This window comes from Lissotriton vulgaris, chromosome 1_1 (assembly GCF_964263255.1).
Source record: "Lissotriton vulgaris chromosome 1_1, aLisVul1.2, whole genome shotgun sequence".
NCBI lineage: Eukaryota > Metazoa > Chordata > Amphibia > Caudata > Salamandridae > Lissotriton > Lissotriton vulgaris.
Genome location: NC_141685.1, coordinates 581,518,447 through 581,546,270, shown reverse-complemented (window position 1 = coordinate 581,546,270; position 27,824 = coordinate 581,518,447). Strand labels below are relative to the sequence as shown.

Sequence of the window (27,824 nt, the reverse complement as noted above, 5' to 3'; positions counted from 1 at the left end):
GACAAGGGGGCTGTAGATCTATGTCAGGAACTGCAGTCACTTTTGTTCAACCTGAGCTCGAAGACCCCTACCCATATGGATGGCTACCTACTGGACCCTATGTTTGCTAATTGGGGGAAAGTGGAAGTGAACATGTCTACTCCTATCCCCTGGTCTGATCACTTTATAACCGAAACGTGGCTAAAATCCTGGTGCACCCCTGATATAGTGGTAGCCCTCCCTGAAGGATTTCAAATCCAGCGTCTTGATAGACCTGACCAAAGGGGAGGGGGCTTGGCGATTATCCACCGAAACACCATGACCTGCACTACTTATGAACTAGCTGATATAAAGGGAGCTGAGGCCATGGCATTTTGTTTAAATATTCATGACTCCCTGTCTTTTTCGGGAGCCTTGATATATCGCCCCCCGGGGCAACCCCAAGATTTTTTAGAGAGCATAGGGGACGCACTCAGCAATCTCACTCTTAGAGCTGCTAACTTTACTCTATTAGGGGATTTAAATTTTCACCTCGACTCACTTAGCGATCCAGGAGTAATGGGTATTATGGATATCATCAATGTTCTTGGTCTCACGCTGTTAAACAAAGAAGCCACGCATAGCGCAGGTCACATTCTTGACTGTATTTGCTCAAATCTGAATCTGCTGACCTGTACTTCCCCTATAGTTCAAACTTGGTCTGACCATAAACTTATTCCTTTCGAGGTAACTTTTAACTCACCTCTAAATACCCATAGACACACCAAAATAAGAACAGGAGAAACAAAACCTGATTGGAAAAAAGTCCTCGCCCTACCAAATCTCTTAACTAATGTAACAGAGACCAAACCTATTCTATCCGGCCATACCACAACTGACAATCAACATTTCTGCAACTGGATCACATCTTTTAGTAACAAACAAGATCTGCTGAAGAAAATGACCCCCATGAGTAACAAAATCAAAGGAAGTGCCCCCTGGTTTTCTTCCACTCTGAAGAGTGAACTAGGCTAAGTGAGAGCATTAGAGCGCAGATGGCGCAGAAAATACTCAGAAGATGACCAGAAAATCTATAAAGCAGCGCGTAAACACTATCATATCGCCATTAAATTAGCAAAAAAAGCCCACTTTTCAGAGGCCATTGCATCTTCGGGAAACAATCAGAAAGAAATATTCAAGATTGTAAATAGTTTCACTGATCCTAAAGCTCTTGCCCAGGATATCCCACCTTCGCTATCATTGTGTAATTCTATCTCAGACTATTTCGACAATAAAATTCAAGCCATTGTTAAGGATTTTCCACCTCCAACCTTAAATTCATCCTCTCGGGAAAGCAAATCTACAGAAGCAAATGGAATAAATGATCCATCTAAGCCTCTTTTCAATGTTTTTGCCCCCATTTCCTTGGAGGAATCACGTCAGGCCATCCTATCTAGTAAGTCTGGATCACCATTTGACCCTTGTCCGCCTATGTTTTTAAAAGCTTTGGTAAATGAGGTAAATCCCATAGTGAATGGCATCATCAATTCTTCATTAGCAACAGCAGAGATTCCATCAGATTGGAAATTAGCCGCGGTTAAACCCCTTAAAAAAAAAACCTCTACCCGACCCTACCACCCTCACCAACCTAAGGCCTATCTCACTACTGCCACTGTTATCCAAATTGACTGAGTCATTCGTTAATAACCAACTTACCACTTATCTGGAAGATAACAATGTCCTGCATCCGAATCAGTCGGGTTTCAGGTCTAAACACTCAACCGAATCGGCACTCTTATTCTCCACTGAATCCCTTCGCTCCGCTATGGACTCTGGAAAAAAGACCGTCTTGATATTACTCGATCTATCGGCGGCCTTCGATACGGTCTCCCACACCATTCTGATTGACCGTCTCCAGAGCGCAGGGATAGGTGGAGTAGTGCTTGAATGGTTTCAAAATTTCCTGAGCCACAGACGACAAATCACTGTGCTGGGCCAATACAGATCTGAGGAAAAATCGATTACAACAGGGGTACCACAGGGCTCTACTTTGAGCCCACTACTTTTCAATCTCTATATGGTACCCCTGATCGAGTTAATCTCTTCGTATCAGATCAGCACTATTTCCTACGCTGACGATACGCAGCTCATTCTGGTACTTGACAGGGAGTCTCCACGAGCAGAAGAAAATTTCAAATCATGCTTAACTGCGACGTTCGAATGGATGAAGATCAACCACTTGAAATGTAATTCTGGTAAAACAGAAATACTTCCATTCGGCTCGCAAAATCTATTCTCCCCTAAGCAGTGGTGGCCTGAAGGCGCGGAAGCTCCCCCAAACACCATCTCCTCTGCCCGCAATTTAGGTATCAAGTTCGATAATACCCTATCATTCAAGCAACAAGCCATTGGGGTAGCAAGCTCCTGCTTTCATATCATCCGAATGCTAAGGAAGTTTTTCGACCTCCTTCCTTTGTCCACGAGAAAGACGGTGGCGGTGGCACTTATCACATCAAGACTGGACTACTGCAACAGTCTATATGCTGGAGCCAACAAGACCGTGCTCCACAAGTTGCAGATGGTCCAGCATGCCGCCGCCCGTCTTGTCCTGGGCTGGCCCAGGAAATCATCGGCCTCTGCAGCACTTCGTACCCTCCACTGGCTGCCCATCCACAAGCGCGTGCTGTTCAAAATCTTGACTATTACCTTTAGAGCCTATCACGCAAAAGGACCTAGATATCTGTCCAACATCTTCAAACGACATCGCCCATCCCGAAATTTGAGATCTTCCCACCTCAACTTACTAGTGGTCCCAAAATTCAAACTAGCGACCAAAGGGGGAAAATCCATTGCAGTTTTAGGCTCTAGAGCCTGGAATAAACTTCCTCTCGCACTTCGTCCAATCTCAACAGAATCTCTGTTTAGGAAAGCCCTAAAAACTTGGGTTTTTACGCTCTCCGACGCGGCCTGTAAGGAATTGGTGTAATGCCTAAATCTCTTGAGTTGTTCCAGCTTACGCTCCCTTTTCTATGCTGGGGTGACAAACAGCGCCAAGATGCTCCTTGGAGTGATAGCATGCGCTATACAAAAGCCTCCTTACATTACTTTACATTACATTCTTTGTTCCTTTTGTAGTGAGAATTCCAGGACTTAGAGCCCCGGAACAGCCGACGCTGAACTATCCGTGTCGTAAATGGGCCGGCTTCTCTCGGGCAAAGTTCAATGCTGCCTTGATTAAAGGAGGGCAGCCTGGGGGTACTGATGTTAAACGCATTTGGCAATTTCTGAAAAACGAATGAGAGAGGCTCTTGATAGCACTGCCCCGCTACGTCTGAATAAATCACTCAGTAGATCTCTAAAATCAGCCACATGGTTTAATGACGACTTGCGCCTAGCTAAGGCTGAATGCAAGCATTTAGAGAGGCAGTGGAGGGTAGCCTTTCTTGACCAGGCCAAGCTGGACTATAAAGATAAACTGAGAATCTACCATGGATTAATTAGTCGGGCTAAAGCCACGCATTATGCAGAGAGAATTGGGGAGGCAGAAAATTCCACTAGGGAATTATTTAAGATCTGTAGGGAAATCTCCTCACTTAAATCGTCTATAATACCCATGGAAAGTTCGGAGGAATCTTGTGATCGTATTGTTGGCTTCTTCGCAGAGAAAGTGGCCACGATATATTCCTCCTTTCCGGGAGCTAAAAGAAGGGGTGTAGAGTTTGTGGAGCCCAAGGGGAATGCCTGGGGAGATCGCAGGCTGGAGAATTTTTACACCCCTCCACCCGCGATGCTCCAGAAGATCTGCAGGTCCATAAAGTCAGGGTCACCAAGGGATCCCGCCTCTCCCAAATTGCTCGCGGAAAGCCTTGACATCCTTGAGCCCTACATAAGGCATCTGTTAGATGTGTCATTTAGAACACACACGGTGCCCGATGGTTGGAAGCAGGCAGTGGTACTCCCTCTTCAGAAGAAGCCCAATGTTAGTTTGGAGAAATTGGACAATCTCCGCCCCATTTCGTTGCTGCCTTATTTGGCCAAAGTGGCGGAGAAGGCCGTTAATCTTCAACTTATGGCCTACCTGGAGGAAGCTAATCTTCTCTATCCTACGCAGTTTGGGTTTAGATCGCTCCACTCAACTGAGTCAGCTCTACTTATGGCCATTGAGACCATCAGACAAGGAGTGGATGAGGGACTGACTATGGCTCTCATCCTCTTGGACCTGAGCGCCGCCTTTGACACTGTAGCACATTTCACCTTGCTACAGTGTCTGAATAAGGGCGGTGTCTCAGGCGCAGCGTTAAAGTGGCTTCAATCTTTCCTGACGAACCATAGGTTCCAGGTCAGGCAGGGAGCTCATATTTCCAGAGCGAAGGATTTGGCTCAGGGTGTGCCCCAGGGCTCATCCCTGAGTCCCACCATGTTTAATCTCTACGTCTCCCCTGTGGCAAGTATAGTTGAGGGTTATGGAATGTGAATTGTGTCATACGCTGGTGACACACAGCTGGTCATCTCACTGTCACGGGCACCTGATTTGCCTGCGCCCAACTTCAGAGCTTGCATGCAGGAGCTCGCCTCCTGGATGAATAACAACTGCCTGAAGTTGAATGGTAGCAAGACAGAGGTGCTCGTGGTGGGGGGGGGGGGGCGTCGGTGTGGTCCTCGGCATGGTGGCCCTTGCCTAAGACCAGTCCCTAGGCCATGTCACCAGGCTAAGAACCTGGGTGTATGGGTCGATTCGGACCTTACATTTGCACCGCAGATCAGTCGTGTGGTGCAAATGTATTATTGTATTATTAATGTATTATTTAGCTCACTGCACCATCCCAGCTCAGAACATGGCTATATGCAAATTAGTCTGTCCCTGGCCCAGTGCATCATGGGAACAGGGCAGACCAAACTACCAAGCCAATTCTTCACCAGAAAGGAGACAAGCTACCAAGGACCGGTTTCTGGCATTTTAGCCGTCGTCGGCCCGGCTTGCTTGAATCCTGATGGTGCAGTGAGCAAGGGACTCATCTCTGAGTATACCCTGCCACACCTATAGTGGCCAAAAACGATTCAGAAAAGGGGGTGGTGATGAACAGAGTGTCTGAATTAAGCAGACCACTCATACCCAGTCCAAAGATCAGGGCTTGATCCATCACCGTTATTTAGCTCACTGCACCATCCCAGCTCAGAACCTGGCTATATGCAAATTAGTCTGTCCCTGGCCCAGTGCATCATGGGAACAGGGCAGACCAAACTACCAAGCCAATTCTTCACCAGAAAGGAGACAAGCTACCGGGGATCGGTTTCTGGCATTTCAGCCGTCGTCGGCCTGGCTTGCTTGAATCCTGATGGTGCAGTGAGCAAGGGACTCATGTCTGAGTATACCCTGCCACACCTATAGTGGCCAAAAACGATTCAGAAAAGGGGGTGGTGTTTGACCTGGCCACACTGAACACCCCCACTGAGAGAAACTCGCACTGCCTTCAGCTACAGCTCAATTGTGCTGCAACTCAATTCAAATTATGCACTAGACAACAATAAAATGCTGTCTGAAAACAAATTGATAACTTCCTGGAATAAGCAAACATAAGGAATGCAAGAATAAGCAAAGCATGAGAAATGTAATTGAGAACAACATAGTTACCTTAAAAATCAGTACGTGATTTTGCCTGAAAAGTTAAGGACATGGCTTCAGGACCAGGAAGGGACCCATTTCAATGTCTCTTGAAATCAGCACTAAGGAAGAGCGAGACTGAGAGAAAGAGATGGAGGAATAAAGCGAGAGAAGGGGAGGACAGCTGCCAGAGGCAGATCAGGAGAAGTGGATACTGTCCTTTCCTCCTCTGGGCTTGAAGGAAAAAAACAAGCGTTTTTTTCCTTCTCTGCCCTTCCCAAAACTCAGAGCCTTACTGCAGCATAACAAAAGGTAGAGGGCGGGTGGCCTCTTTGAATACAGGGCCACTAGGTAGCGCTTTCGCGCGGTAATGGCCCTGTGAATAACAGAAGGAAGAGGGCAAATTCTTTTGTCACATCGTCCCCCCCACCCTTGTCCCCCCGTGTCCCCCCTCTCCAAAATCTGGGGAGATATATCCCCTGCGTCCTCCACACTTCCCATGCCCCGACCTTCAGAGGCCATTGGGGAAATGCCCAGTGAGCTAAAAGGCTAGCCCGGTCCTGCTATATAGCTAGTCTTGTTCTTTAGCACCTTAGTTTCCCCGCACCATTCGTGGCATTGTGTTACCAGATAGTATTGTAAAAGCAGTCATTTGATCTGTCTTTTCTGAATCAACTCCCTTGCTTTAACATCCACAAATGCACTGTGCAGTCTAAACCGCGATCAAATAAAAAAATCTCTAAACTTCATGTAGTACTGCCCTCTGGTGGCCACTGTTTGGTAATGGTTTGTTTTTTAGGTTTCTTGGTTAATTTGTTTTGTTTCTTGGTTAATTTGTTTTAAATATCTGCTCGTGATAGACATTTGGATTTTTCTTTTAAACACCTGTCAGTGACTTTAATTCACCGAGATTCTTTTCAAGCATGACTAAGGAGGGGTTTTGCCATAACTAATGTCCTCCTAACTCTAACTTGGGCATCTAGGACTCAGCAGCATCCGTCGGAATAGCAATCCATCAAAATTACGCAAGACCATGAAGCCCATAAGGGTGGGCTATAGGACAATCCGTGCACCGCTCGTCTCCTATATTTGGCAGCGTTCTCTGTTGCATCTGGTGCGACGCGAACGCCACATTCCCGGTTGCTGCCCCGCGTTTTTCACAGTTCTTCACATTAGTCATTTTAGAATCTGCACACAGAACGCAAGATGGAATTAACGGTCACCCCCCCTGATGCAGCACCTTGGTCAGAAATACACTGGGGCCTGCTGATGAAATATAATCATGAATAATCATTGCTGCGAAAAGAGCATTTTGGCTTTCTGCTAAATGAATACAATTGCACCTCAAGTGGATCAATTGGTGATGTTTGTAAGAATTAGTTCTTTAAAGATATTGCTCTGCCAAAAAGGTTGGATCTCAAGGAAATTTGGTTGACTGAATTTAAATTTCATCTGCAATTTTCTTGTGATTAAGCTGTGCACCGGTGGGAAAGGGCTGTCTGTTGGCAGGAAGCGTGGCAACTGCATACTAGACCATCCATTGCACCCTAAACCTAAGAGCTTTTAGGATGAGAGGGCCTATAAAATGTGTGTAGTAAGTGAACGTTTTTACGTCTTCCCCTCAGACATTTTTTATCATCTAAAAAATATTTATTTATTAAACATTTATTTATTAAGTATGGGTCAACATACTATAGCGGAGACAATAGGAAGTGAGAAGCAGATATTAGAAACTCTGTCCAATATTATAGCTGCGGTTTTGAAATTGCATCTGTAGGGTTGTAGCTGTCTTGTGCGGTGGAATTCTTCCTAGCATGGATTTGGCTATAGTTTTTTTAAAATTTTCTCTTCAGTTGTTTTTCTTCTGTTTTTCATATAGTTTTTAGGTGTGCTTTTGTTTTCGAGAGTCCTTGGTCATTTGGTGCGGGAAATAAATAAATTTTGGAAAGGCTTAATTTTAGGATAGAAAAGTTCAGGGTAAATATATATATATCAAGTCTCTGCATATAGCTGGTGTGTGACCTAATCCACTGGGGGTGCACGTAAAATGCCTGGGTGTATTTACATACTGCTTCCTTAACTCTCAACAGAACGGCCCTCCAGGCAATGCTTCAAAAAGTGTATTCAATATTTCGGCACTGCAGATCACCATTATGGCGTCAGACGCGTTTTGGCTTTTGCAGCCTTTTTCACGAAATATATAATAATGAGTAGTGTAATTTGTATGGTCATAAGCAGTGCATTGTGGGGCGTAAGTTATAGTTAGCTCGGGTAACTATAACTGCTGAATTTCTCTGGTGTTGTATGAGTGAGATCTGAGCCCAACCATAACATACTTGTAACTTTTGTATTTTTTCAGTGAATTTCTAAGTTGTAATTTTTTTATTCTATTTCTCAACTATAACGTCCCTGTAACCTTTTGTTTTGTTCAGTGCCTATATAAATGTATATGTTTTTCTTCAGTGACCACCCTTTGAAAGTGTTACCTAAAGGTATCTGGTCATTGCACTTTAAATTAATTTTATAGATATTAAATAATTTCCTAAGAAAAGACCATTTTCGAACTAAACCAAGAAATCGGTGCCTACCTGCTGTCTAAATTGGCTGAAATGCTTTTATTTATTTTCAGGGGGAAAACCAATTCTGTTGATAAAAGTCACAAGTGTAAAAGTACAGACACCAGAAAAATCTTTCACAAACCATTTTTAAAAAGGAAAAAGAGGGTAATCTGGCAACCCAGGTAGACAACAGTCTGTGGCCTCTGAAAAACGGACACAATTCCTTTGAGGCAGCGTCAGCACCAGCATCATCCTTTTTGATACTCGCTAGAAGGAGAACTCCCTGCTGCAGTGAGGAAAGATTACCTTACCTTTCCGTCTCCTTAAAGAGTCTTCATTGATATTGTAAAGGTAGAATAACAGGTCTATGCATTGATAGGCAGTGAGGAATTTTAGACAGTTAGGGCCCTAGTGTAAAAGGGTCGATTTGTTGCATATCTAAAGTGAATGTTTACACATAGCCAGCTCTATGTCTAAGACCGGCATTGCTTACAACTTGATAAGGTGCTACATTGGTAATTGGTGAATGTAAATTATCATTGACGCTTTCCATTTAACCTGTTTGCCCTCTGCCTCCTTCATTAGCCATCATTTCCATTTCTTGAATGGAATTTTCTAATTTTATAATAAAATGTTACTCTTATTTTTAAACTGAGGCGTTTAAAATATTGAAATCATACCGTGCTGTATGTGTTGAAATCTTTTGCAAGGTTTAACCGTTATCCAGTAGTGCCCCCTGCTGGACAGTTGGAGATCGTACGTTTATTTTAATAAAATGTCAAACTAGCTATTGATTCAAGTTAGATTATTTATACTGCAAATTAATGCTTTCGTTGATTACTTACTACACCTTTTCTGATAATTTTTTTTCACTATTGTAAATTATAAGTAAAAAAGGTTAGTGGCGTGGTGTAGCCTCGTGCTGTTGTATAGTTGCTAATGTTTGTTCCAGTCCCTCATGAAGGCGTAGCACATACTTAAAGCGAAATGCATGTAAATGTAGATAAGTAACGTGTTTGTGAGATTATATAGTCTAGTAGTTTAATGCCTGTGTGTTGTGGAAATATTAGTGTGCATGAACCACTGCACATCAGAATTTCTCAGACTTTCATTTGTATGGCACTTTCATATAATTTAATTAGCTAGCTATTGATTTTTCGACTTTCCTTCCCATGTAATCCAATCACAGCTTTTAGGTGACTCCCATTGCTGTTCTCACGTGCAGGCTAGAGAAAGCGCATTGTGTAGCAACAGTGGCGTTTTTCAGTAGCCTGCAAATCCTGAACTTTTTTCCACAGCACATCATATTTTTTGTAAATGTCAAATTGACACTTTTCATAATGCTAATGGCTGTAGTGGCTGATCTTGGGTTTTGTGAGATGCAAGTGTGCGAGGTTTTTTCTCTATCTATCAGCTGTCCGCTTAATCATCATGCAATAGTACACCTGCTGCCTGCACCTTCTACGCTTTTTGCGTAAGTTTCCCCCAGCATGTTAAGAAAATGCAATGATTGTGCATTGTACATTCAATGTTGCAGGTCTTGGCATCACTGGTTGGTGCATCGGACTTTTAAATCCCCACCGTATTTCAGATTCACCTGCATTGATTATCTGACATTCCCCGCTGTTTATTTGCGTCTTCCAGATTCGGAGTAAAAAAGAAGCCGATCTACATAAACTTGATAAGAGACCCCATCGAGAGGCTCGTTTCTTACTATTACTTCCTGAGGTTTGGCGATGACTACAGGCCAGGACTTCGGAGACGGAAGCAGGGCGATAAAAAGGTAAACCTTGCTTAAACTGCTGGCTCTGCTTTTTGGGAAGGTGTCTTTTCAGGCTCCGGTAATTTGACAATACACAGGAATTCTAATTGCTGGATCTGCAGTGCCGCGCACCTGGTTTTGAGCAGAAACTGTCCTGCAAGCAGACCATTAAATGAAGCAGGCATGTTTAGGACTCCCTCACGGGCCTTTGAAATAGGTAGTTGTCATTGCTTTTTGTTATCGCGCTCATTATGTGCAGGAGGGCTGAGCGCCTCTGCTTGGTTCATTCGATAGGATAGTACACTCGTTCACTTTGTAATAATGTTACTTCTTACCCCTCACCCCCTCAAGTCACATGTCCACACAGGGCCTTATGTGAGTTTGATGAAAGTAACACAATAAGTGCCACAATGAAAAAAGAATACTGGGGGAAAAAGATGCTGCTCTTGATAACTCATTTCCTGGCATGGTCAAGCCAGGATGCTTATGCACAGGGCAGGGAGGGGCGTCTTCGTGTTGGTTGTTGGCAGCACACCCCAGAGGTGAGTACCTGGAGCAGGCGGAGAGGAGGTAGACTAGGAAGGCGCAGTACAAGTCGATAGGGGACTGACTGACGAGTCAATTAAAATCTGTTTTGTCAGCTTCCCTATCCATGGGAGCTGTGGTGTCGTCCATCTCCAAACAGGGAGAGAAAAAACACAACCCAAGTAGAAGAAGGACGAGGAATTCAGTCAGGTGGGGAGGAGGCCTGTCGCAGTAAGAACAAAAAAATGCATGGAAAAATAAAAGTACTCTGTGCAAAGCACAGATTTGCAACAAAGCGTTTTTTCAAAATCACAGAATCCTCCACATAGATATTTTAAGGAGTTCAAGTAACCATTACATTTCTCTGGATCACTCACTAGGATGCCAGCAATACTACTATACGTTGTTCCAGACATCTATCTTTAATGATCTGTATTCAGTTATCTATTTAAATTCTTAAGGCCAGATGTACGAAAATACAATTTTGCATTTCCTAAATAGCGACTCTTTACAAATCGCTATTTAGGAAATACAAAATGAAATTTAAGAAATATCCGGTTTACTAACAGCTATTCCTACAGAGTAGGAATCGCTATTAGGAAATCGCAAACAAGAAATCCCATGCAATTCATGCCAATGGGCTCATCCTCCTAGACCTCTCCGCGGCATTCGACACGGTCTGCCACCGCACCCTAGTACGGCGCCTCAGCAACGTCGGAATCCAGGACAAGGCGCTGGAATGGATCATCTCCTTCCTCGACGGAAGAACACAGAGAGTCCGCCCACCACCCTACAAGTCAGAGGCCACCGAAGTCATCTGCGGCGTCCCCCAAGGATCATCTCTGAGCCCCACCCTCTTCAACGTCTACATGACTTGCCTGGTCATGGAGAGGGAGGAGTCCAGGATGAAGCCCAGGTTGCGTGCATGGTCTGTCGGTTTGGGTGCGGTGCCCAGGGCGGGAGGCCACCAGGAGTCGTCCCAGGCGGAGGGTGAGGAGCCCAGGATGAGGACCTCCGTCTTGTCCGAGTTCAGTTTCAGGCGGCTGGTCGTCATCCACTCGGCTACCTCTTTCATCCCTTCGTGCAGGTTGGCTCTGGCGGCGGCGGGGTCGTTGGTCAGGGAGAGGATCAGCTGGGTGTCGTCGGCGTAGGAGATTATGCTGAGGTTGTGTTTGCGTACGATGGCCGCGAGGGGGCTCACAACGTCTCCTCGGCATGCTTCAACATCCTACGCATGCTACAGAAGATCTTCTGGTGGATCCCCACCGAGACCAGGAAGACCGTCACCCAGGCCCTCGTCACCAGCCGACTGGACTACGGCAACGCCCTCTACGCCGGTACCACCGCCAAGCTCCAGAAGAGACTCCAGCGGATCCAGAACGCCTCAGCCAGACTCATCCTCGACATCCCACGAACCAGCCACATCTCCGGACATCTGAGAGACCTTCACTGGCTCCCCGTCAACAAAAGAATCACCTTCCGCCTCCTCACCCACGCACACAAAGCCCTACACGACCAAGGCCCGAGCTACCTCAACAGCCGAGTCAACTTCTACGCTCCCAAACGCCACCTCCGATCAGCCAACCACGCCCTCGCCGCCGTCCCCCGCATCCGAAGAGCGACTACAGGAGGAAGGTCCTTCTCCTACCTGGCCGCCAAGACCTGGAACTCCCTCCCTCCCGACCTGCGCCTGACCCAAGACCACCTCTCCTTCAGGAAGAAGCTGAAGACCTGGCTGTTCGAGCAGTAGCGGCCCCCCCCCCCCCCCCCCCCTAGCGCCTTGAGACCCTACGGGTATGTAGCGCGCTTTATAAGTGTCACTGATTGATTGATTGATAGTTAAACATTTCCAAAATAGCGATTTCCTAATAGGAAATGCTAAACCAAGGATGGCTATGATCATAAGGCCGCCCGTAATACGCGCCAAAAATAGTGGTGCACATGTAGATCAGGGGCACCACTACATGTGGGTTTTCTTTCGCACTTCAAAAATAGCACCATTGGGTGCTTTTTTTTTTTTTTAAAAACTGCAAATGGTTACCATCAACTTGCAGTCCTTGGTAATTTAATTTCCTAAATGCCCAATTCGCATTTAAAAAATGCTATGTAAATATACATAGGACTCGCAAATAGGTAATCCCTATTTGTGATTTCCTATTTAGGAGATCACACATTGCGATTTCTACTAGGTAGAAATCGCGAATTGCGACTGCTTAGATGCCTTTGTACTCATAAAAGCTCATTTAGAGTTTCTTAACGGCCCGAAATCTGAATTTTCCACCACTTCAGGACATTTTAACTGTGATTGAAAAGTAACAAAATGTATCTGTGAGGTTTACATTTGTCAAACTAACTCCTTGTGCAAATTAGTTAGGATTGTACCTACTAAGCAATCAAAGAAAACCTCAATCCCTATAGGTCACATTTCCGGTCTTCCAACATTGGTACTGTTGTCGGTGTTGCCAACATGCTCGATCCACACCCTTTTAAAGGTGCAAAAGTCATTTCTCCTGACCTGGTATTTTCCTCTTCATACTTTCATTAAGTCTTTCCTCTCGAGGGACCTCTAAGTGAGCAGTTCCTAATTCTTTTTGTTTGCACGAAATGTGGCTGCAGGTGAATTAAGAGTCGCAGGAAGTGATGGAGAAGTAAAGTGGAAAGAATGCATAAAAACGTATATATTGGTTCACTTGTTCAAGGCAGCCCAATACGGAACATCTAATTTATTATGGTAAAAGTTTAGTACACGCCAGGCTACAGCTCTGGGGCAATGTTTATTGAACTTAGGCCTTCACTCTGGTGACCATCAATCATGGCTGCTGATCCACATAGCTTTGTCCTCCAAGGCTTGAAGAACTTGTCAAAAGAGTAAGTAAATTTAGAAAAGGAGCAAATAATTTTCATTTTCCTCGGTGTGGATGCCACGAGTCACCACAGTCCCACATGGAAGAAGATTGAATTGGTGGTGTTATTCGACAGCCTACATTAGGACCAACCTATTGAGGTGATGGATAGAAAAATAAGAAGATAGAAAGGTCAAAGTGAAACAAAAAAACTGTGGGTTAGATTAGCCTTTTTTGTTAGGATTTTGAATTATTATTGCAAAAGGGGTACTCAAGGCAAGAGTTATTATACTACCACATAGGGAAACACCCTTCATTTGTCTGCTAACTTTAGCTTCAAAAGAAAGCAAGAGTTGGCTTGCTTTTATAATAAGCACAAAATGTGACCTAGTGCAGGGGTGTGGAATTTAATACAATACCTACTTGTCCATGGGGCAAGTTGCTTCATAAATCTACTTGTCCTGTAACAAAATCAACTTGTCTGTTTGGTGCAATCTCATTGTTAGACCTGGCACCATTGGTGTGGGTCTCCCTTCCATTTTTTGCTGTTGCATCTTATGTTTTTGCTGGGTTTAGATGCTTTTGGGCAATGTGCCACTGCTGTTCAGTGCCTCAGTGCAAGTGCTCCTTATGGTAAATTGATGTATAGATTAGTGACTCCATGATTGGCTAATTGGTTTACTTGTCAGACCCTAGTACAGTGCACTGAGTGTGCCCAGGGCTTGTAAATCCAAAGCTGCTGGTGGGCTTGCCGCATTGGTTGTGCCACCCACCGGAGCAGCTTGTACAGTGTGTCTCAGGCCTGCCATTGCGGGGCCTGTGTGCAGTCTGGTACTGCCATGTTGACTGGGCAAGTGCACCCGCTTTCAAGTCCCTAAACCTTCCCTTTTATTCATATTAGTCACTGCTCTGGTAGGCCCATGGGCAGGGTGCATTGTAGGTAAAAGGTAGGACATGCCCTGATGTGTGTGTCCTAATAGTGAATTAAAGCAGTTTTTCACTATTGCAAGGCTACCTATTCCCCATAGGCCAGAATGGGCAGTAAGATTATAACATTTTATAATCCTAACTGACTCGGGGAACTAGGTAGAAATTCGAGTTAAGTATGCCTGAACTCAGAATGATAAAATACATCTTTTAGTGAAGTTGGTTTTAACATTCTGTTTGAAAAAAACACTTTTAGAAAGTAGGTATTTTCTTGCCTAACTATCCAAGCCTGGCTCTGCTAGGTTGTGTATTCCGTGTCTGGAGTTTGAGTGACCGGGGCTGTTGGATTCCAGGAGACAGAGTGAGTCAGCACAGGGCTGAATAGAGAGATCTGCATGCAGATGGGAGGAGGAGTTGCACCTGGGACATGAATAGTGCTATGCCTTTCCTCCACAATACTGGATCCACCTCCTGTGGTGTGTCTGATGTCCCTGGCCTGCACTGTCAAATGAAGAGAAGGAGTCCTGTAAACAAAGTGCTCCAGGACTGACCAGAACTGGTTTGGACTAGGCAAAGGCCTCTCTGCCTTCAGAGAACAAAGAGAAAAGTAGTATAAATATTGGGACCCAGACCCAAGAACTTTAGATCACTTCTGGGAATCAAGACAAACATTTGCAGGGGAGAAAAACCAGGAAGCTGAAGGAGGAGACTACCCCTGTGCTGTGTGATTGGGGGTTGGCCTGCAGTGGTTGCTTCATTGCCAAAGAAAGGAGAAAAGGACTGAGTATGCTTTCTATCAACTTGAGGAAGAATCTCCAAGTGCTTGAACTAGAGCTTGCCTCCTGCCTGAAATATCAAGGATACAAGACTTCACCAACCAGCTTCCCCTTGAGTTCCCTTGCTGGGAATTGAAGTGCCTGCTGCTGTGCTGGGCCTTCTGAGAGACTGCGTGTCGCAGGAAGCACAATGAAAAAACGTGAAGCGTGTCGCTGCCGCAGCCGTTGTCATCGCATTGCCAAGGAGCAAGATGCCGCTGCCGCTGTCATCTCATCGCCGAAGTGCGGCGCATCGCCACAGAGAACATTGTCGCATCATCAGAGAAGCGCGTTGCCGGTCCTGTCGCGTCTCCAAAGATCATAGAGTCGCCGCACGGCTGTGGGCGTGCACGCATCACACCAATGTTGTCCCATCACAACCAAGACTCTATTTTGTCGCATGGTATCTGAGAAGAGTATCGCATTGAGGTGCCATCTTGTCGCATCGCACCGGAGAGCAGTAAGAAACAGACGCATCAACTCCCCATACAGGAAGGAAGCGAGCATCAACTCCCTAAAGCAGCAGTAAGGAATCGACACATCCACTCCCGTGCGTGTAAGGATCCTACGCATCTCCTTCCCTGTGACCCTTTTGTTTTCGTTGCGTTACGCATTCAAAGTACATTGAGAGTAAAGTGTTGCATTTGCAACTTGAGAGAACTGAGCTATTCTATAACATTTTAAAGTCTATTTGTGGGTAAAGTATTGTGGATTTTTGTGGTTCTGTTAAGTCTATATAAAAATACCTATTTTTATAATACAACCTGTGTGGTGTCCATCTGTTGTGTTGTCACTGTATTACGGAATGCGTTTACAAATGCTTTACTCACTGCCTCCGAGATAAGCCTGCCTGCTCGTGCTAAGCTACCAAGGGGGTGAGAAGGGGTTATTTTAGGAGTGTAGCCCCTTACCCTGACTAGACGCAAGGCTCCATGTTTGTCACAGGTACCTACCTATGCCAACTAGGACCCCCAAATCTAACACTCATTATATAAGAGCTCTGATGAAGCCTCTCTGATTATGCTATTTATCAAAAGAGGGGGACTCCAGGAGCTATTCAAAAGGTCCAGTGACCTGTGCTGCTGAAGTTATTTTATTTATTTATTTAGATTTATAAAGCGCCTTATCACCCAGGGGTCTCTAAGCGCTTGTCAGAGGGCACACACTGGAACTAATACCAAAAAAGTCACCATTTCTAAGTAGAGAGGGAAAAAGAAGGGAAGTAAGATGTACTCTCGTCGTGTGCTACTCCAATTGTGGGGGGCAGTGTGTCCTCATCTTGATGCCTCCACCACGAAGGGAACCCTTTAAGTTCCACAAAGCTGCACAGCCCCATTGAATCCAATGAATTAAGTTCATATATTTGTACTTTTACTCAATTATTTATCTGTTCATTTTTCCACTCTTGTTAATTCAATTCATTTTATTCAATTCTTTCAAACTACCATCTTCAAAGAAAGCTCGAGAGTATGGGATGAATTACATGCCAAGATTTATTTTCAAAAGGCCCAATGCATTTCGGGAATTCACTCTTCCTTCATCAGCGGCATCTAGGGGTACAAACAGAATGTTTCATTTAATATAAATTTTTCCAACAAGGTATATAATCGTTACATGACAAAGCACATGTTTCAGAAAGAACTACGATAACACATTTCTTTAAAAAAACTGGAAACTGTTTACATTCCTAAATTTTACCAACATTTAATACTTTCCCAATCTCCTACCCTACTGAGAAACTACTGCATTCCAAAAGTTAAGTGCGCCCCTTAAATATGTTACGAGTCCTATCGATCTTCAACAAGAATAATCCACCGATTTCTTTAAATCTTGATGCCCTCACACACCCCGAAGGATGTCATGCTTCAATGCATTGCAATGCCAGCCCGACAAGGAGCAAAAGCCCAATGATGAAGCACGACATCCTTCTGGGTGTGTGAGGGCATCAAGATGAGGACACCCTGCCCCCCCACAATTAGAGTAGCACACAACGAGAGTACCTCTTACTTGCCTCTCTGATTATGCCAGGCTCACATGCATATTTGCTCATGCTAAAATGCTGTTCACCAATATTTTCATGGGGTACTATTTCTTGACCTACTTTTATTTTTCCTCTCTCCTCTCCCCTCTCCCCTCTCCCTCTCGCCCCTCTCCCTCTCGCCCCTCTCTCCCTCTCGCCTCTCTCTCTCTCTCCTCTCTCCCGCTCCGTCTCCCTCTCTCTCTCTCTCTTTCTCTCTCTCTCTCTCTCTCTCTCTCTCTCGCTCCTCTCTCTCTTTTATCTCTCTCTACTAGCTCTCTCTCTACACTCTGTCTCTCCACTCTCTCTGTATTACCCCACAAAGTAGTGTCCAGTAACTACGGTGGCAGTGTGTGCTATTTGAGGCCAAAACAATTTTTGCTTTTGCCAATGTTTGTTATATTGGCGAGGGCCCGGCAGCTCCTACACCAATGTGTTTTGCAAAAACATGCCAAAATAAGTCACACATTGACGAAAATAAACAGCTGACACCAATTTCAGACCTTCTGGCTTTGCCAATGCTTCTTTATTTTGTTTCCAATAATCTTATTGAAACTGGTTACACTAATATTCCATTATGAATATTTTTTTGGAAATACTAGCATGCATCAACACATGTTACTAATAGATGCTGCAAAGAAATTATACCTGAAATCTTACATTAGCTTAGCGAAATGTGTTCCTGCTTTCATTTTTTTATGAACATTTTATTAGCAAAGAATCATCAATCTTGCTTTCAAGCTTCTGCAAATATTTTCATCAAATCCAAGTGCATTCTGGGGGTACTATAAATAGCCTCATATTGCTAAACTTTGAAAACGTGTGTACATATTTTTACACTGGAACCACTCTCAGTAGTGCAGTCAAAGCTTACAAAATTTACTTGGTGTGCCCACCCAAATAATAAAGGCTTTCAATTAATGAACCATAAATACAAGTTTGGACAGCATCAACATATGGACAAAAATATTACCTTGCCTGCTGACAGTGCCCTTCCCTGATCTACAAATCTGTCCAGTCAGCTGGTAACCCATAAGAGGAGGACTCCTATGTTCAAAAGTTCTGGTGCTGCAAGTGATTGTTTGGCAGGCTTGCACGAGGTGCTTAATTCCGAGGACTGCTCTAGGGGGCGTGACTTCTCATGGTTCACTTGCTGTACACCTACCCTGTTGCCTACTCCCTGGGAGCAATGGGTTGATGCGGAACAGAGAGGGGACTCTCACCATTTCAGGAGCTTTTATTTTAATTGCTCTGTCTTATTCCACCTCTCCCCATCAAGTTGGTCTCGGACCATCTACGTTTCAGAGTTCAAGAATTGCACCCCTTAAAATTGTATTTTTGGAAAAAAATCATTAACATTTTGTTGAAAAAGTGCCCTAAATTTTAAGTTTCTGTGATGGATTTCTTACAGATGTGTGATTGCTTACTCTATTTCCAATAAACATACAGTGTAGATATTACGTGGTTGTTAAATTAATGTAAAAAATGCTTCTTTTAAAAAAAATTCTCAACCATAGGTCATGTGTTTTTGGTTGCTGCACATTGTAGCCATAGAAACCCACTGTATTTCAGCTGTGTGTTGGGCATTCAGGGCTACAAATACAAGGTTTTCCCTTCTGGCTGTTGCATCCAAGTATTTTCACCCATACTTCTGCATCAGCCTTCCTTTGTCATCAAGAGATGTCCGATATCTTCATCTCATTTATGTGCCCTCTTCTCAGAAATTGGCCGCTCCTTGTGACATCCTTCCAGAGGATCTTCAGAACATGCAACACCTTTTTTCTTTTAGATAATCTCTAAAGGTCCACTTGTTTGTATATTTATCCATACGTATTAGTCCATAGTTGTGTCTAGTCGCCCATTGCTCGTTTTTGGGACTTTATATGTGTGTTATATGATTAATTGATTGATTGATTCTGGTGCAGCACACTCTTAAAGCCTGTAGATCTTTGAGTATCCAAAGTCCTCTTCTATGTTTACTTACTGGGTCCCATTTACCTGAGCCATCCTGGGTCCTAATTACACAGAGTGCTGCTGGAGTGCAACAGGTGTCTACGCTCTGTGCCCAGGGAGCGCTTTGATATTACAGAAGGGGCCATAGGCACTTGTGTGGTACCTTCTGTGATGCAGATCATGCCACGGCACAAGTCGAACGGTATGATGTTAAAACGCGGTTCCCTCCTTTTCATGGATTCAAATGAGGAAACGCTTTATCTGCACTCCTGCTGTGCTACAGATGTGGGTGAGAAGTTAAGAGGTACACAGAGAGGTGGTGCACAGTAAGTGTGCCTCCTGACCTGTGCCCTGGAAGGGAGACGAAAGGGGGTACCAGGAACCCTCCAGGTACCTGTCTGCAGGGGGGTGCAGCAGCTTGCTACAGTCGACTGCCAAGGGTTTTACTGCACCTTTATAATACAAGCCGAGATGTCGTCTGCAAAGTGAAAGTCAGGCCAGCAGCGTCAAATTAGCCAGTCTAACTGTCACTAATGTGTACCACCCAGGGGAAGCATGAATTTGCAGCTGTGCTGGGGCTGTGCATTAACAGTAGTAGGGCGCACTAAAGTGGGCTGTGCCTGGAGGACCCATTTAAAGGTGCACAACGGTGCAGACTCGGGCAATGAGCCCCATACAGAATACATGCCCCGGACTCCAAACTAAGGTAGGTGTTTTCCACTTCCTAAAAGAGTCTCCTCCATCAATGACACAGCGAGCCACTTATAAACGCATCATCAAATAAAGATTTTGTGATTTCGGAGGCATCCTTTTCTTATTGTATCAATATCGTGCTCAGAGCTCCTCCTAAGCTTTGTGAGCCCGATGATCCAACTTTAGCTCTGCACCGTGGAATTAGGTGACTAATCCGGACAACAAATATCCTACGGTTGCACCTCGGACTACACTGGGGCACATTGACTTTGCGGTTCCTTATTTAAGGCCACTGTGTAAACCGGCCCAGGAAACTTTATTGCTGTGAAGTCTTCACCCAGGAATCACTCTATGAACGGCATTCATTGCGTTTACATTGACTGTGCCCCGCTTTTTCATTTCCCTGTATATTGGGAGGGCAATTCTTTATATTAAGTTAAAAGATGCTATCCACCTTTCAGTTAATTTAACCTCTTTTTAGTTTTTCTTTCTCACTTTTTATTTAGTTTGCATTTCTTTCTCGAGTAAATGATGGTACTTTGTGGGTTAAAACAAGGGTGTGTGCTGGCACCCTGCCTCTTTAACATCTGCATTGCCGACCTTGATAATCAACTACCATCAATCCAATCTGACCCCCCAAAACTGGGCAACTGCCCCACACCCAGTCTACAATATGCAGACGACATTGTGCTCCTTGCTCAAACACCTGTAGGTCTGCAGCGACTCATCACCAGACTAGGAGCTTACACCACCATGGCCCAATTAACCATCAACCACCAAAAAACAAAAGTGATGTGTTTTGCCAGACTAGTTAAAATAAAGGCTCACCGCAAATTCATCTGGTACCTGGATGGGCAACCTCTGTCCCCGGTAGACTCATACAGATATCTAGGTTTCCTAATAGACCGTAACCTCAACTTCAAATTACAATTGAGACAAGGACGTACCAGAGCTGAACAACTGCAGTTTACCTTCAGATTCTTAAAAAAACTAACTCTACAGGTCATTTGCTTAAAGCCATTTCAGCAAAATTCCTACCCTCGATTTCATACGGCTCGGAAATCCTAAACCTGGAAGACGCCATCTCCCTAAACTCTGCACAATCAACATTCTTTAAGGACCTGTTCTCAATCCCCCAACATATTTCACAATCCCAAATTCGTCTCGAGTATGGTCTAAGAAACCAGACTTCTGACAGACAAGGGGCATTAGCCAAATTCTACTGGCGAGTGAGGGATGCAGAGGACAACACACATCCCTGCTTGGAGGAAATCGAAATCCAAGCCAGGATAAGTAACTCAATGTTCAGTGTTCTGAAGGACTCTCTTGCGGCATTGCAGCTAGAGGAGGCCTGGCTCACCCTCCCCACCTACTCGAGTTTCAAAACCGTAGTGAATAAGGCAATCAAAAGTACCTCCTTATTAATGGAAAAAACAGTTGTCTAAAAAAAACCACACTTGGGCCGTGATTCAAGGCTATCAGGGGCTGAAACCTCAACCATACCTACTAGACCACTTTTCCCAGGAGAAAAAGCACTACCTAACGCTACTGCGGCTGGGGTCATTTCCATCAAAAGACCTGACACCAAAATGGAAATACCCCTGGAAATCCAAGGAATGTTGCTTTTGCGGGGGCTGGGACGAGTCTTTTCTACACTTACTATGCATCTGCCCTTCCCTGGCAGAGACCAGAAGAATGGTCCTCTGGGAAGCCTTTAGGAAGGAACAAATACGGTCATGTAGAGCAGCCGTCATCCAATGCCTCGGAGGGCTATCAATCCAACTGTCCTGTAGAGCAATAAAATTCCTCAAAACCGCAGCAACAGAACTGGAAAAAAAGGAAATCATTAACTAATTTAATATGTTCCAGCACACTCACTAACAGCATTGTCAATATGTTTTAAACTCTCCTGTTTTTAACTTCAAAATGTACATTTCAAGAATGGTGGTTCCCCCACCCTTTTATTATTTTTTTTTTAACGAAATCAAATAAAAGTATTTATGCATTCATTCATTCATTGTGAGCGCATGCCGGCAACTTTGTGTTCGAGGCCTTAACTGAGCCCCCGTTATCGCATGAGATCGGTTTTCATGGAGAAGTCAAGTCAAGGAAGAGAAAGGAGTGCAAGGAGGCTCAACGAAAGGGACGTAGAGATGGCTGAGCCCAGAACGAATCAAGAGGTGGAGAAGGATAGTGTCCTCGAGCCATCGGGGCAGAGAGGGGAACCTAGATTATATAAGTTGGCACGGGGAGATCAAGGCTGAAGGTGCTGGGAAAGAAGGGATGAGTATTCAAATGGGTGGTCTAGCCTTGGGTGCAGGCAGGGCTTTAAGTGGGATGAAAAAACTAGGGGGTCTCTCAAAGGGGCGTGGCCAATGTAATTAAGGACGTGGATTAAAAATACGTAAGCTACAAATCTGTGCTTAGCACAGTGTGCTACCCCGATTTGTATTTTGCCTTTTCTGTCATTCAATCCAGATAAATGATATAACAAGTAACATCACACTTCGAACGATGGGTAGTGAGGTTTTAACAGCGCATAGCCTATGTAGTAATAAGTTTACAGCTTGTTATCTCAAAAGTGGGGCATCAAGGGAACCACAGACAGCTACCACCCACCGCTGTCAAGAGACAGTAAATTACAGACTTAATTGTTGTCACAATAACAAGTTTTACAGAGTTCCCTGAGCACAAAAGTATATGAGTGTATCTGTTAGATTTACAGATATCAATTCAAACAATGAAAGTCCATATCCATGTATCCAAGTTTGAAAAAAAGTCCTTATTTTATTTCTCTTCCAGATGCTCACGAAGACTTGTGGATACAGCAGTACAGTCCTGATATCAATTACAACAGCCAAACGCCAACACGTGTTTCGTCAAGGGGCATCACCCAATGACTTCCTCAGGGCAAAAGAATGATATCACTTGCAGATGTAAGAGCGGCTGTTGCAACACGCCGTCCAAACGATACAGATCACATACGGGAGCTCGAGACATACCTGATGGTCTCAAGATACACAGACCTATTTTGCCTATCGTTTTTACAACAAGATTGATAGACTCTTGAAGACACTAGTGAGGAATAAAATTACGATACCACTCTAAGGGGGATTGCTCTATAGAAATTCCTGTTACTCAGCCGCTCTTACATCTGCAAGTGATATCATTCTTTTGCCCTGAGGAAGTCATTGGGTGATGCCCCTTGACGAAACACGTGTTGGCGTTTGGCTGTTGTAATTGATATCAGGACTGTACTGCTGTATCCACAAGTCTTCGTGAGCATCTGGAAGAGAAATAAAATAAGGACTTTTTTTCAAACTTGGATACATGGATATGGACTTTCATTGTTTGAATTGATATCATCTGTAAATCTAACAGATACACTCATATACTTTTGTGCTCAGGGAACTCTGTAAAACTTGATATAACAAGTAACATCATACCTACAACAAGTCAGGACTATTGACTTTGTCACTGGTTGTTAGTTGCATAAGATAAATAAGCAGCAACTATGGCTTGTATATAATATTGAAAAGGTTTCTTCCACTTAATGCCCTGGTGACACCACGACAATGTTGCTGCTCCTGTGTTTCAAAAAGAGATGGGAAATTCAGAGAGGAAATTACTTTTTAAAGGATTTCCCTTCCTCTACAATGCTCACCAGGCAGGACGTCATGCCATAACTTCTCCACTAGTGAGAAGTGCGCAGTGTGAGCAGCGCACATCGATGTGCCTGCTGTCACTGCAGTCCAGAAAAAACGGACCGCCTGTGCTGTGCCAGGGCACAAAATGGAGCCTGAGAGGGACCTGTTTTGAGGCCCCGTTTTTAATTGAAGCTTTTCGTTAAGGTCGGGTTGTACAAGTCCTTGTTACTAGAGAACAGCCAATGGGCCCGTGGTTATCCTTCAGTCCGGAGATCTGCTAAATCAAGTTATAAATATTGCAAATACCACTCTAATTACATGGCAAAACAGAACCTAAGAATTATGCGCAGAGGAAAAAAGTAATTATGTGGATATTTGATGTTTTTTTATGTAACTAACATAACAGTAATGGAGATTTTGAAACAATAAAACAGGTTTTAAAAATAACAATTTGTAGTTTTTAAATATCAGCTTTGCATTTTTTGTGTTTTATTCCAAAATATCAATCTCTCATTTTCATCAAGAACTCGTGTGTAGTTTTGCCATGCTTGGATATATAGTCTGCCTTCTATACATGTGTTTCACCAATTCGATGTGTGCACACAGTATGGCAAGTATTATACCATTATGCCGAGGTACTTGTTATTGCGGGGCGGGACCATTATGGCATGGAAGCCTACAATATGCCAGGAATTACCATCATTGTGCCAAGGTCAGCAATATACCAGAGTTAAGTACTTTCATACAGAAGATGTGCAGTAAACCAGAAATAAGCAATATTGTTTGATGCCCACATTATATCAAGGGTAGTCATAATCATTCCAAGGATGCCCCCCCCCCCCCCGCCAATAAATCAGGAATTACTGCTGTGATGCCAGGGCCAACATTTTACCATTGATAGACAGCTCTGTGCCAATCTTGCCCTCAGTATGGCTTGATATACCACAGTTAACCCATTGATATCTTTATACCAGTGGTGGGAACTCTCATGCCCTGGATTCGATATCCTACATTATATAATCAGTGGTAATCATGATGCCATGGGTGCCCACAGTAAACTAGGAATTTTCACCATAAGCCTAGGGCAACCTTATATCAGAGGTATGTGTAAAACACATCTATGCACACATCGAGACACCAGTAACTGCTTCCAGAAACAAGCAGCAGCATGATTAAAAATATTTTAGATTTATTTACTGTACTGTGATTGGCAGCACGTGTCCTGGGCGACCCCGCCCCTCCCTTATGTTCCTCGGCTCCCATTGGTTCTGCATCGCACAGGGCTAGTTGTCTCACTGGATGCCTTGAACTGTAAATCACACTATTAGTGTGACGTGACGGGCCTGCTCTTTGATTCCTTGAACTTATTCACTTTTCTGTAGAAATGTGGGCCTTGTTTTCAGGCCTTTCGTTTCCAACAGTGTTGCCACTCAGTCATACGTATAAACGATGAACAAAGCACCTTTGTAGTTTTTGGTATGTTAATTCTCCTTTTGAGATGTTCAAAAAAGGTTGGTGCGGTAAGGACTTGGATGAAAAGTTTGTCTGTGCGAAAATGTTTTTAGCAACTGTTTTGTCCCTTCCTCTGGGCAAATATTACTAGTGTATTTAATCTCAATTAATATTTTAGGAAATTGACATTAAAAAATATTCAGAGTCGACAATTACAGATTATTCTAATAATGTCCGTATGATATACAGTAACCAATATTATTTTGGAGAAAAAAAATAGATAACCGATATAAACCACATTTTTTCACGAGTGGAATCTATCGAACTAACTACTATCGTTTTATAAATCTTTTTTTACAATAACAGTAACATATCCTATAATCAATGTAATGTTTCTTTGTGTGTTACTCAACTAGACCATTTCTCCGACGTCTCAATACATGTCCATTAATATTTTCTGACGCTTCCATCTTACACTGGACACAACCGCCCTTTATTTTTTTTCTTCGGCAGTGGCGTTTACTTTCTTCTATTTTTACGATTATCGTTGCGTTATTATAATTGGCTTCTGTCCATTTGACTTTCAAAATCTCAGTATGCTTTTATAATCGAGTTATTCTTTGTGATCATGTTGGTACTTCGTGCAAGATGGAGGTGACAAACAGCGTATTTGTTGGTCCCACAGAGTTTCTAGTATTGGCATAATACGGCAACAATCTAATTATATATATATATATATATATATATATATATATATATAACATGGTCTTAGGCTCTCATTTGTTTGTGTAAGCGGTTTGGCATTTTAGTGTATAAGCTGCAATTAAGGAAGTACCCGTAGAGCCTTAATTTCTATATTTTTTGTGTTACACTGTTTCTAAAATGAAATGGGCTTTTGGTTTTTCTTTTCCTCCCCCAGAGCAACAGTCCAGCTCTATTTTTGCGGGCAGAAAACACAGAATAAGCACATTCCCGGTGTTTAACATCACGTGCAGGAGTTTGACCCACCTCTATTAATTAACCACCTACTTACTACCTTCTGTCACCAAGAGACTATTTAGTTCGTTTCCCTATTGTGGCCACTAGGTGGCAGTGTAAGTCAAGGCTACGAGAGATTAGTCTATTCAACTCTGTCCTTCTAATTCCCATTCAGCAATACATGCATGGAAGTCAGAGGGAGAAGTGTCTGAGCCACCCTTCCAAGCAAAATATCTGTAATGCAAATTCCCAAATTATTCAAAAAAAGAGAAAGAAACATAGTAAAGATTAAGTCAAAGGTTATTTGATGAGCTACAAGGCTAATACAGTATGCATCCGAAAATGTTTGATCTGAAATTTGGAACAGTAGAAATATTTTTAAAGTGTGTACACGATTTTTCATCTTCATCTTCAACTGTATACTGGGCAGCCACACCTTGGTCTTAATACAAATGTTTAGAAATTATCCACATGAGGATGTTTTGTGTGCTTAAGGATTTCAATGGATGGAATTTTAAGATGACTACGTAGCACGTCCATCTTTGTTTAAGCATTTCCAAATCCCATGTTCTGAATAGGTACTTATATGAATATATGAAGTATGACTATAGATATATGTATGGGTAAGTGTGTATGTATGGGCGATTTGTAAATCTTGAACCCACTCAGAGAGCCGAATAGGAGGCCTAGGCCAAGAGATGGGATTCATAGTGGTTTTAAAACGAGGCGGAATATTCAGCAAGTAGTTGTTTTTTTCTGTATGGGGGAGTGGCTCAAATTCTCTGAAGAGGCGTGGCTTCAGTTCTTTTCTTGGTTTCAGGACATTATGGGTAGTTCTGCTGGTAATATTTTCTCGGTGCGTAGATTGTTGTCTTCTGATTTCTTCTGTTCAATTCTTGATGAACTGGTTGTGTCCTGACTCCTGACTGCTTGAAGTAGCTATTTCCCCTGCCAGAAGTGAGAGTTCAAGGGTTAGGTGGCCTTGTCTTTAGAGTTCAGTTCAGTAATCTTTATTTCGAAGAATAAAAAATCCTCATAAAAATACATTACATAATAACATTTCAATATATGACATTTCTGAACTTTTGATAAGTTAAAACTGTAGAAAGGAGAGGGTACAATTCATGAGTAGAATCTGATTATTTACAAAGATAAATTAATTTCTTGTATTTCTCAGTCTTACGGCTACTTTTGAAGAGCTTAAAATGGCACATAGAGTATGAGTATCACTAGCTTTCTGTAGGAAAAACAGTGCAGCTCTTGCGTGGCGAAAATTCTGTTTCTTCAGAATGTCAACCAAAACCAGACGCCTAGGATTTCTATAAAATGAACATAAAAGTACAAATTGAAGGGTGCCCTGCGGAGACCTATTGTCGCAGCCGCAGGCACCCTTCTGCTCAATTGTTACAGTAAAACCAGCAGGGTAAGCTAAGATGTTAGGTAACAAATTGAGCCTAAAACGGCACATTAAAAATCGGTCATTTTGGCTGTGCATCAGAAACAGATATGGTTCCATTCCCGCCCCATTTCTTACAAGGCCATGAGCTGCTATTGATTTCTTTACAGGGCCGAGACCACTTCTAACAGATTCTAATTTTTCTAGGAGCAGTTTTTTCACCCTGAATTTACAACTGCTCGAAATCAAAGACGGGTCACTAAAAAGTTGGCACTGGTCTATATTCACTAAAGAATCTTTAACATATTTTAGCCAAGGAATTTGTAGCCCCTGATCCCTTTGCAAGCAGTCTAAGACAATTTCCCTTGTCAAAGATGCCTCCGGGTTCGTCCAAATTCGAATCCATGCTATAATTGGCCTCAGCTTAACGTAGTCTGAGATGTATGGCATCCCCAGTTCAGCATGGGCAATTTCGGCAGAGGTGGAATGTGGGATTTTCAGGATTCTGCGGAAACATTTATCTTCCTCCAGTTGTAGTTTCTTGCAGTCCCTGAAACCCCACACCTCAGCACCATACAAGGCTTTTGCTGTGCTAATTGAGCCATATAACGCCATTATTTGTTCTGGACACCAGCGCCCCAGCCTACGCGTAAAGCCTAATATGGCACCATTCGAGGAGACTAACTTGGTACAATGTT

At 43.5% G+C, this 27,824-nt stretch overlaps 1 protein-coding gene across 1 annotated transcript in view; it reads left to right on the top strand.

Moving 5' to 3' along the window:
* Positions 1-27,824, top strand: part of HS2ST1 (heparan sulfate 2-O-sulfotransferase 1) — a 357,064-nt gene that overhangs the window by 285,978 nt on the left and 43,262 nt on the right. The window contains exon 4 of the mRNA XM_086953973.1: positions 9,763-9,901. Within this exon, the coding sequence (XP_086810099.1) occupies positions 9,763-9,901 (139 nt within the window). The remainder of the gene's footprint in view (positions 1-9,762; positions 9,902-27,824) is intronic.